This window comes from Leptosomus discolor, chromosome 2, assembly GCF_034619465.1.
Source record: "Leptosomus discolor isolate bLepDis1 chromosome 2, bLepDis1.hap2, whole genome shotgun sequence".
In the NCBI taxonomy this organism is placed as follows: Eukaryota; Metazoa; Chordata; class Aves; order Leptosomiformes; family Leptosomidae; genus Leptosomus; species Leptosomus discolor.
The window spans coordinates 83505618-83517822 of NC_141392.1; the positions used below are offsets into that span (position 1 = coordinate 83505618).

The 12205-nt window shown below is 40.9% G+C and overlaps 1 protein-coding gene across 1 annotated transcript in view; it reads right to left on the bottom strand.

Moving 5' to 3' along the window:
- Nucleotides 1-1252: 1252 nt before the first annotated feature.
- The window catches only part of FUT9 (fucosyltransferase 9), a 109609-nt gene continuing 98656 nt past the window's right edge, over nucleotides 1253-12205 (bottom strand). Inside the window, exon 4 of the mRNA XM_086461366.1 lies at nucleotides 1253-2340. Coding sequence (XP_086317492.1) covers nucleotides 1253-2340 — 1088 coding nt within the window. The remainder of the gene's footprint in view (nucleotides 2341-12205) is intronic.

Consider the following 12205-nt stretch of genomic DNA (forward strand, 5'->3'; position numbering starts at 1 on the left):
GATAGCAACTGCTCTCTTCAGAGTGCATTTGTTTATACCTGCCACATAAAATGTTTTCAAAAACCAAAATTCATTAGTTTAATGAGTTGAATGGTTGAATATGTCAGCCTGATCACTTACCTACTGAATTTCAGCATATTTCTTTCAGAAAATAAACTGTTTCGTCATTTTTTTCCACATTCATGAGTCATAACATTAAGTTGTCCAGATACAATTAAAAGTTCAACAGATCTTTAGAGAACTGGAGACAAATTCCCAATTGTTCAAGAAACTATATGAAAGAAATTGCTAAAATTTCTCAACAAGCTATTTCTAAAAATCCTTTCTTACCAGCTGAATTCAGTGCATGAGGTTGATGTAATTAAACACATATGTTAAAATCTGTTTATTTCTGTATCGGTGTAACACCACTTACAGCCCTCGTTCGGGTAAACAATACTTGAGACACAACGAGACCTAAAGACATGCTGCATTTAAATACACTCAAAAATTGGATGAATCCGGGCTTTGGTCACTAATGTCGTTCATCTTCTCTATATCTGACTACTTTGTTCTTCAGAGGGTAAGAACTGCCTTATATCTAAAGAAACTTACTGGAGCTATTTCCTAGGAAACACCTTATTTTCAGAAACAAAGACTGTCTACTATTGTAACACATTTTAAAAACTATATTTCTAGCTTCATCACCCTCAAAAAGGGGTGCAACTGATCACACTGGAATAATGATAGGTATTGAAATTTACTGTGTTCTTAAAATGTAAAATGAACCATGAAAAACATTACTGTCTTTTGAAATATTACACATTTCAGACTGAAACAGGAAATTATGTTCTTAAAGTTCTCTCTGGCATTTAAAAGTTGTGTCCTCATTTTCCAAATAAGTTAAACAGAAAATGTAATGTTAAAAGTAAAAAAGAAGTGTTAAAAATGACTACTTTAAGTGTAAGACTGGGACATATTTCACAGAAAATGTGGAAAATTTGTTTAAAAATTATAGTAAACAATCAAATATTCTTCAGTGCACACAATTAGTATGTACATTATAATTTAAAACTGAGTATTGGTGGCTGCTGCTGCTGATCTTTTAAAATCTCTTACAAAATATAAATAGGGTAGCCAAGAGAGGACAGCTGATAAACCATGACATAAAATTCTCTTTTTCTTGGTTTTTTTTTTCCTCTCCACTTGGACTGAAGTTTCTTCTGGCTTATTGAAAAAAGTGCAGACACACACACACACACACACACACACACTAATCCCAAAACCATTTTTCTAAATTTCCAATGGACTTGTATTCCTGGTGTCTTTTCACGTGATCACAAGCAAGACATGCATGTGATTCCCAAAACCTAGGAAGATGCACTGAGAAATCCTTCTTCCAGTTGAAATAACTAAGGTACATCTTGTTATTTTTGTCAAGCATCAGAAGATATTCTGCCAGCTCTCTGGGGGAGAGAAAATCTTCCACGTGTATGAAAGAGTCTGCTGGAATGTAATTCTCATAGTTTTCTCTGGAAGGGCCAAGTACAACTGGTACTGATCCAGCCAGAAGAGCATTGTAAAGTTTCTCAGTAATGTAATCTTTGTGGATTGAATTTTCAAAGGAAAGGTAGAATTTGCAAGTGGAGATAGTTGGAATCAAGTTTTTATCATTGACGTAGTCTCCAAAGGCTTGTCCGTAGGTGTGGATTTCAATGTATTTGCTGAGCTCATTGTAATACTTGACTCGAGCGTGCTCAGGGTTCCAGTTACTTACAACCCAACAGACCAAGTTTTCCTTACTTGGCACTTCAAATGTAAAGGAACTTGTACCGACCATCATGAAGCCATAAGGCACCTGAATATCTGAATCACGCCGATAAGTCAGGGTCAGGTTAAAGAGGTGTTCAATGCCACTCTTTTGTGGAGTATGAGTTGGAGACTCCAAGTTCATCCAAATCCACTTCTGGAATGGTGGCCTGGCTTGCTGAGGTAAATTAGTCAGATCCCAGCTAATGTCCCTGTGATGAATGAGAACAGCATGGGATCTGTTATATAGTGAGCGGTCAATAGTCAGATGGCACCCGTGGATATTGAACATTGTTTGGCAGGATGTTAGATCAAATGTCTGACCAAATGGCCAAACCCAGATCAAAATAGTAGTTTCATTAAGATTATCAGTTTTGGAAGAAAAGAAGCTCTTCATTTTCAAAACTGAACTGGCTGATTCTATAGGACCAGAGATCCAGCTGTTTGTTGGTTTGATATAAATTAATATAAATGCCATGAAACAACCAAGGACGATGAAGATAATAAAAAATGGCCGGAAAATTCCTTTAGATGTCGATGTCATAATTTGTTCTGAGAAAAAAGAGAGGAAGAGAAAGAGAGAAAATGACATCAGGTATTAAATTACATATATTTGTCCTGTTAAAGCAATCAGACATCAAAATGGATAGAACTTCAGTATCACTGAGCTGTAACCTCAGAAATTTCTTTTGGGTGGAGAGGATATGGATCTTTGCATGCTATTCATGACAACGTGACAATATTTCTCCTCTTCTCATTAAAAGCTAATTGACATAGATTAAAAGCAGGATTTTAACACATGTAATACTTGATATAAATCAGTATATATCCTGAGAAGTCTTTTTGCTTAGAACCTAGGCCAAGAGTTTAGGAGACACACAAGACAGACAAAATTACCCTTTGATTCTGTCCTTGTGTCTGTGTAAGGGATAACACGCTGCAGATTTGGTCCATTCATATTTGTGTGTATATATGTATGGAGGTTATAGGATTAGAAGAATAAAAAAGGAAGAAGGGGCTGGAACTTTAATTCTGTAATCAATAAGACTGTTTAGAAAACTAGTTAATGCCTGGTGGCTACATAGGGATGAACTCCTAAAATAGCTAGGGACGGAAAGCACCAACAGAGGTTCTCAGCTTCTCTGTTCCCACATGCAGCCTCATATAGTTCCCACATAAAGAAAAGTGAGTAAAAAGATGTTCTTAAATATTTTATTATGTTTTTATGCCACCGCCACATGTTAAAAATTAGGAAAAGTAGAGATATGCTGCATCTTTGTGAGGTGGGGGGAAAAAGGGGTAAGGATTTCATACAGCCTCCTTTGTCCCTCTCTGGTTGTCTCTTCCCGAGAGAAGTGATAAACCTCTTTCCAGAACTTCTTTTCCATGTGATTCTTGTGAAACCTAGCAAAGTTGCTTCTTGCTAAGCTTTGCTCCTGAACGTGGCCCTAGAACTCAGAGACGTTCTAAAAATAAAAGCAGTTAACCATGTAAAGAGCACTATGATCCACAAGGAAAAAGGAATGGAAGTTAGCAAAAAGAAATGTTCTGAATATACTGGTCTACTGTAGAAAGGTAATACCACAGTGCATTTCAATGACTACAGATTTTGCCTGGCTTTCTTTTTCTGCATGTTTTCATTATTTGGGTTTTTGTTATCTTTACTAGTTAGTTCCACAAAACTTTTCTAAAAATCCCACCCCTAAATACATAGTTAAAGTATATAATGTGTATATGAATAAACAAAAAAAAATTCAAAGCCACAGAAAATGGGGAATTTCAGGCCTTTTAAGGCAGTTTCATAGGTCATCGCCTTTAACCTGTGAAGTGAGTAGTTAAATTCAAAATGATGACACAGCAGAATGTGATTCAAAGGTCCGTTAATGCAACACAACTTTGCTGCTTTGTGGGTATAAAAACTGATGTCTGAGTAGCACTACAGTTACAACAAAAATGTTTTCATATTCATTGTTGAGGAAAGGAAAAAGGAGGGAATGCCATGCTTAGCGTTAACATTATAAGTTACTCTTTGCCATCCTGAGTGACCTTGACAGGCTGGAGAGGTGGGCCTGTGCAAACCTCATGAAGTTTAACAAGGCCAAGTGCAAGGTCCTGCACCTGGGTCAGGGCAATCCCAAGCACAAATACAGGCTGGGCGATGAGTGGATTGAGAGTAGCCCTGTGGGGAAGGACTTGGGGGTGCAGGTGGATAAAAAACTGAATATGATCCGGCAATGTGCGCTCACAGCCCAGAAAGCCAATGGCATCCTGGGCTGCATCAAAAGAAGTGTGGCCAGCAGATCGAGGCAGGTGATTCTCCCCCTCTACTTTGCTCTGGAGAGACCCCACCTGCAGTACTGCATCCAGCTCTGGGGCCCCCAGCACAAGAAAGACATGGACCTGCTCAAGCTGGTCCAGAGGAGGGCCACGAAGATGATCAGGGGACTGAAGCACTTCCCCTGTGAGAACAGGCTGAGAGAGTTGGGGTTGTTCAGCCTGGAGAAGAGAAGGCTCCAGGGAGACCTTATAGCAGCCTTCCAGTGCTTAAAGGGGGCCTATAGGAAAAGTGGGGAGGGACTCTTTACCAGGGAGTGTAGTGATAGGAAGAGGGGTAATGGTTTCAGACTGAAAGAGGATGGATTTAGATTAGATGTAAGGAAGAAGTTCTTTACTGTGAGGCTGCTGAGACACTGGAACATGTTGTCCAGAGAAGCTGTGGGTGGCCCCTCCCTGTCAGTGTTCAAGACCAGGCTGGATGGGGCTTTGAGCAATCTGGTCTAGTGGAAGGTGTCCCTGCCCATGGCAGGGGCATTGCAACTAGATGATCTTCAAGGTCCTTTCAAACCCAAACCATTCTGTGATTCTATGATCCCATAAGATCTTCAGAATAAAGGAATTTGCCAGAATGTCTCCCCTGTTTTGGGAAGGCATATGGTCTTCTGGTTTTAGTTATTGTGGTGGGTTAACCTTGGCTGGCTATCAGACACCCACCCAGCCACACTCTCACTCCCCTTACTCAATAGGACAGGGGGAGAAAATAAGATTAAAATCCCATGTGTTGAGGTATGGACAGGGAGACCTCTCATCAATTACTGTCACAGGCAAAACAGACTCACCTTGGGGAAAATGAATGTCATTTATTGCCAATTAAAAATAGACTTGGGTAGTGAGAAACAGACAAAAGTTAAAGTAATATCTTCTCCCTGCCCCCAACTTCTTCCCAGGCTCAACTTCCTCCTTCATTCCCAACTCCTTTACCTCCTCTCTGTGCCTGAGCAGTGCAGAGGGATGGGGAATGGAAGTTTGCAGTCAGTCCACAACAATTTCTCTTGGCTGCCCCTTCTTCCTCACACTTTTCCCCTTCTCCAATATGGGTTCTTCCCATGTGATACAGTCCCTCCAGGAAAAAACCTCTACTCTTGCCTGGGCTGTCCATGGGCTGCAGTTCCTTCAGGGCATATTCCTCTGCTTTGGTGTGGGGCCCTTCCCGGGCTGCAGAGTGGGTGCTGCTCCACCGTGGTCCTCCATGGGCTGCAGGGGAATCTCTGCTCTAGTGCCTGGAGCACCTCCTCCCATCCTCCTTCTCTGACCTCGGTGCTCACAAGGTTGTTTCTCACATTTTTTCCCCCTCATTCCTCACTGCTTGCCCCTTTCATACATACACTTCCCCAGAGGCGCTGCCATCGTGGCTGCAGGGCTCAGCGGTGCCTTGGGGGGGGTCAGTAGGAGCTGGCTGGAACTGGCCACATCTGGCACAGAGGCCACCCCACAGCCCTCCCTGCCAGGGCTTGGGCACCTGCACCCAATACAGTTATATAGAATATAGTGGTATGTTGAGTCTGACTCTTTTTTTTTCTCTGCCTCTTTCTTTAGGACATAATTTAGCAGGTCCTCTCTGCTTTCAGCAAAATGATCCTGAAGGGAGTAAAAGGGATGAATTGTTGTGTCCATGGCTTTTCCGCTTATCCTCATCAGTTTAAATCCCTCTGAAAGAAATATGTGGTTGTACAGCAACATCACATTGGCTTTTTTTAGCCTAAGTTGATTTTTGCTGGAAAACATGTCTAGAGGGGAGGTTATGACCCACAAGAGCAGAAGGCTGCTTCCTTGCCTTACTGTAGTGAAAGTCAGAACAGGGTCTCAGAGGAAGAAGGGATTTAGGTTGAGCAGCTCTAGAAGATGAAGCTCAAGGAAAAAAAAAAAAAAAAAAGAGGCTGAGCTGATCTTCATGTAACTCTGTTCTTCGTTTCTGTGCTATTGAAACCAACACACAGAAAAAGTATAGCTTTTCACTGAACAGAGAGTGTGAGCTGAGTTTGGACAATAGGTTGGGAAAGGTGTCTATTCACAGAGACTGATCATTTTCTAGGGATTGAAATGGATGAGAAATCAGAAAAGGACCTTAACATCATGCCGTGTATCTTAGTTGCCCTCCAGTTAAAAGCCCTTTGACACAAGCCTCTCTGACAGGGATTATTTTACACTAAGCTCTTTTGCTAACTAATAAAAAACCATGCATTGTCACACGGCAATTCTTGCTACACAGGAAATGACCAGATATTATGTAATCTGCTCTCTGCTTAAATTCCTAGTGTGTCCACAGTGTTGCATTTGTGTAGGAAGCTTTTGAATTGTAGTGACAATGTGAGGATAAACACTTGCTGTTTGTGCTACCTGGAGTACAAATATTAACATCTCACAACCCTAAGCAGATGAGTTTACCTATTTTATTGCTTCCAGATCTGTTTCCTTGCATTTCTTTGCTGTCATTTGAACTCACGTGCCCCTTCCTGGTTTATGATCATGTTCTTAGATTTTGCCTTTCACCAAAACACTAGCCTACAGTCAGAATAGTCCTTTTTAGTTTTCCATCCTTTGGATTCAGAGAACCAACCATTCATTACACAGACTCATACATCCATTAGATGTATAGGCACCACTGGCACGCTTCACTTTGAAGCTACTGCTAATGGGATGGTGGAAAAGGGTTGTAAAAGCAAGACCCATTAAAGCCTGGAATGAGAGGCTTGCAAGGGAGCAGAAGACCCGAGCAGACTCCTTAAAATACCACTTACCTATACCCTAAGGAGCTGGACAGTATTTAGTCATGGAATTCTATTTTTCAGTTCCATTTTGTGTTAACTCCAGTAATAACTATTAAGATGTGCACTGGGGATAGCAGTAACTTATGAGGATGAATTGCAAACTTCAGATGCAATAACTGCTGTGCTTCATAAAGCAGCTTGAGGAACCTGTGGAATGCACCAGCAAACTGTCTACATGGCTTTTGGGACTGAGTCTTGTACACTGTCAGGCAGCAGTACAGTGAAGGCATGTGGTAAGCACCTGTTGACAAATACTATTTTCTTGAGAAGTAGCTTGTCCATACTGCTAAGAAGTACAAGTCGCATTTTTTTGTTTGTCCACTAGAATTCGTGGAATATTTTTTTCACTATATTCTCCAAAATGTGGAGTCTTTTCCATATTTATTTATTCCCTTCTTTTTTGTGCCCAAGATAACCATCAATCTCCTGCTCACTATAAAGGTGACACTAAGGAGGCATTTGTTGCAAGACATCCAGCCAAGTAACCTTAGCTCACCCTTCCTCTTTCATGGCTTTCCTTCTACCATAGAATCACAAATTTCCTTTTTTCTGGATCCCCTCCCCCATCAATCTCTGGCATGCCAGGCTTTGAATAGAAAACTTTGTTAAAGAAATTTGTTTACTGAGACTTTTGCCAACTGGAAGAATTTGGTACTTTGATAGTTTTGTTATAAAGTACATTTCAGAGTGTTGTGGTGTAGCAAGTATTTTCTAGGTGATTTTTTTCCAAGTTGAAAGTATAGTATTTCATCAGTACAAGACTATTTTTCTCTACAGAACTTAGTAAGGGTCCTTTTTAAGTGCAGAACTTTGCATTCCATCAGCAAGCAACTCCATTTAGTAGCAATGGAGCAGGGAGATAGTAACAGGGTACCAGCAAAGTTAACCCCAAGTATACCAGGCAAGGTTTGCAGAAATATATCTATTTTATGAATGCATCATGTTCATTAAGAAATAAAATGGAATTTTATGGAAACTGTTTTATTATGGCTTTTTTTTTTTTACAACAGTGACTTCTCAATCATTCCAGAAAGGATAGACATGATTTTTTTCTGGTTATGCAACACTGCAGGAGGGAGAAAATATAACCTTTTTTGGTCAATAATATCAATGCCTGGTTCCCTGGTATACTTTTATACCAGTTTCTCTGGAATACTCTCAAGGTTTTGCCAGTAGCCCAAAATATATCACTACTTGCAGAGGTTCAACAAAGGAAAAGGACAATATTTTAAAATTAAGCTGGAGCAAAGATTTTTGAAATCAGAGACACTGAATAATGAATAAAAAAATCACTTGTTACTTTTCTCATCTTAGAATTCTTAAGTGTTCAAGGATAACTCTTATCTTCATCATCACTTGGTCTCAGGATAACTCAAGAAGAAATACTTAATGACCTGAAGATAGTCTCTGAGGATCACTCCTGGAATCAGACAGGGCATTTCTGGTACAGAGGACTTACCAAGATTGAGGAGCAGGAGGACATGGAGGCCAACAGAGGTGTCAGAAGTAGGCCCATCTAGAGGCAGACAGCTATCTAGGCAGATACTCTGGGACTATTAAAAGGACAGTCGAATGCAGTGGGAACTGATAGGAATCAAAACACACAATTGTTACTGTAACAAGGAAGGCTCATTTGAAATTGCCCTCCCTGTCCCCTGGCATGTTTCACCAGCCTCTGTGATGGCATATCTGCATTTATGCTAAGAGCTGTGTTTTCTTAGACCACACTTCTAATTAGCTTGGAGCTTTTTAACCTGCAGTATTAAAAGAAAACTTATTGCCTCAGGACAGCCTGAGTGTGACTTCTTGTCTCCAAGTCACTGCTGTGTGGAGGTGCTTCAAGCTGCTTTTGCTTTAGCTCTCCCAGACTGAAGAATGCTTCTTTTTATCGGAATTAACTCTCGCCGCTCCCAGTTACGCCTCCTCTGTTGCAGCCGGAATGGTGGATTTTTTTTCCCTGCTATCCAAACATGAGTTTGCTTCCACGCCTTTCCACGCCTGTCCCACAGATTTCTGAAAGCAGCCGAGTATGAAAAGGATCAACAGAGCTGCATACGGTTAAAGGCTGAAAGCTGAATGAGCTGCTAATCTCAGACTGCATATTTTTATTCTATTGTTTGCAACACTCTTTTTCTTCCCCTCTCCACCTCCTTTGCTTTTGGGTCATTTGTTCAGTTTCTCAGATACCAGTTTTATGTATTTGCACTTTGAGAACAGTATAAAATGGTTTTATTAAACAATGGTAATTTAAATTTTGAACAGTTTTAGAAAAATGATTTAAAAGCACCCTGAGGACAGGTAGATAGATTGCTCAGGGATGATGCTGAACCTATCACTGGAGACTCTTAAGAACAGGTTAGACAAGCACCACTAAGCAATGAGAGATCAGCTTCTGCCCCCAGGTCCTGGGGCTGGGCTAGATGACCTCACTTCATTCCTTCCAGCAGTGATAATATTATACACAGATTCTTGTAAAATGCATCTAATAAAAACACAAGCTGGCAGTCTAAAACTGCAAAGAATTGCTGAATAAATGAGTAAAAAAATCCCTCATCTTGAAACTTGTCTTGCAAACTGTAAAATAGCCTTACTGTACCCAGTGAAAATGTGAAGGAAGCTGAAAAACCACATGGACAACAACAACAACATTAAAGCCCGTATTTTCAAAGGCTAAACGTGAAGCTTCCTGTCAATTGCTAGCAGGAGTACTGCTGCTTTTTTGAGAATCTCTGAATCTTGTCCCCTCTGGCCTTGCTGAAGAAAACCCTATTCTCAGCTCCCTTCTCCCAATTGCTGTGCAACACACACCATGCTGCTATGGCTCAGCAGCCTTCCCCTGTGATTGTCATCTATCCTCTCCTTCTCCTCATGGCGGTCACATAACTGTCACTCTCCAGCTGCTTAGGCAACAGCTCAGTAGTTCCTTTCTGCAATCCAGCTGTACAGCAAAAAGCATTAGCCAAGGACACAGAGGCTCTCAGAAATGTGCAGAGGGAAATGGCTCCAGCACTGCTGTCCGTACTGGAGTGACCCTATCTCCACCCTCACTGCCACAAATGGAAAAAAAAGTTAAAAATCCTACAGGCAAGGAACTTTTCCAGACAATCTGGCATTAATATCAGGACACCCCACTTCACACTGCAGCTGTGTCACTTTCTGATTACGAGCTTTTAGGTTTGTCTCAGAGGGAACATGAGTACACTCCATTCCCTCCCTGGCACAACTGGAAAATAACATGCATGCAAAGCTATCAGAAACCTCAGCAGCATTGCCAGCCTTGGTAACATGCAGCGACAGGACCCTTTTTACCTTAACTTCCACGTTGGCTTGTCCACATCATAGCTAGTTTGTGACCGATAGTGTTCTGTGAAAGGGGTGGTGGCTTTCCATACTGCGCTAGCTATAGAAAAGGGAGCTCTTCACCACCGTAGCTTAGTAGTAAACTTTATCTGCCTTGCCAGGAAAGTGCTTTTTATCTTCCTGAAGATAAAGCTCATCCTAGCTCTGCAGCGCAAGCTGGTCCACACTTCTTTCAAAAGCTGTGAAAAGGCTCTGCACCAAATGAAGCTGATCAAAGAAAAACTGCAGAAGCAAGTGGTCTCTTTCTCCCTTCTTTCCATGTGGTTTGGGGACAGCAAACTGCTGTTCTCTCTGATTCTGCCAGGACTGCAGAAAGAGCTCTTCAGTAGCTTTGTGGCTGGCTTGTAAAACTGCAGCCGACCAGCTGAAATATGAATAACATACCTGCACAAGCTATGTATTTGTGATGGCCACCAGCCCACCAGAAAGCCCTAGTTAACTCACAATAGATGTGAAAATGGTGTGAGCTAAGCCCAATAGAGATGGAGAATGAAGTGGCTTTCTCCTGTGCACGTGTGCTAAACTGCACATCCCAGAATCACAGCTGCTTCTGGTTGATTTCCTAGTGTACAGTTCCGTAGTACAATGGGAAAACACCTCCGCATGCAAAGAAGACAAATCAGAATCAGGAAAGAGCAGAGGATGCCTGCTTATAACAGTGAACATTTACTGTAGGGGACATTAGTTCTGTGGCAAAGAAAGACTTTTGAAGCTCTAAGCACCAACTGTTTGTGTAGATATGATTAGAAGCTGTGTACAGTAGTTACCCTGCTGAATCTTGCTGCGTAGGCAAGCTCAAAAATTTTAATTGGGATTTAATGCTGCCTTTTTTTTTTTTTTTTTTTTTTTTCAGATACAACTGCATAGATCCGGAGGATTCTGCCAGTGGCAGCATAACTCCTGAGACAGCTCTGTAGCCTAGAAAGAAGCATGAGAGGCCTCTGAAAAATACCATAAAATCCTCACAATCTGATCTCTACTTAACATTTCACTTCTCTGCCTGCCTAGCACCTTTTCCTCAAGAAACTCATTATCTCTCTGGGTTTGGGATCTGTACTGATGTAACTTTTTTTAGGATGCAGGTCATTGTTCTTGCTTTAATTTGCAAAGTCTTAAGTGCTATGGATACTAGTTGCCAGAGAAACAACAACTGCCCTAGGAGAAAGGAAAGCAACTGAAGTGCTCAAATCAGTTGCAGTCTGCTCTATGGCTGAAACAGAGAATGGCATTTACTAATACAGTCAGAAGGAAAGTGGAGAAGAGAGGTGATGAATTATAGGCCTATTTTTTCAATTATGTCCATATTCTTTGCAAATAAGTTTGGGTTTTGGTGTTGGTTTTTTTTTTTTTTTTTTTTTTAAATCTTCCCCTCACAAGAAATCCAGTTCCAACTGAACTGGATTTCTTGACTATTCTGACCAAAGAAGTAACTAAGTGTCGGTCAACAGGACTCATGATAGCCACAAGTCCTTATCCAGGTTCTGTTAGTTGTCTAAATGACTTAAGCAGAGCTCCTCACTGCTCTAGCTTTCATAAAAGAACATCAATGAATCAAAGTTTAAGGTTAGAGTCTATGTACAGAGAACACAAATCCTTCATATCATAAGATACTGAGTGGCAAAAACAATGGTTGCTTATTTTCCATCTGGGAAAAGTGCAATTCAATAAGTGATGTAATGTAGAGCACTTGTGAGTGAGTGCAAGGGCATCAGCACTAAATTCACGGACAATTGGAAAAATGGAAGAATAGTACCAATCATTTTCCCATTGCGCACCAACAGCTATGCTTTCAAGGTCACTTGTGTTGGTAGTGCTAAACATTTTTTAAAAAGAGGCTAGTAGGTGTAAGATAGAAGGTGGTTATAAAGCAAGACTCTTAAACAAAGTGCTTTGTCTTGCTGGAGCAAACAAACTAGTAAGTAAAAGATTAGCCAAGTTTGGACACTGAAAAC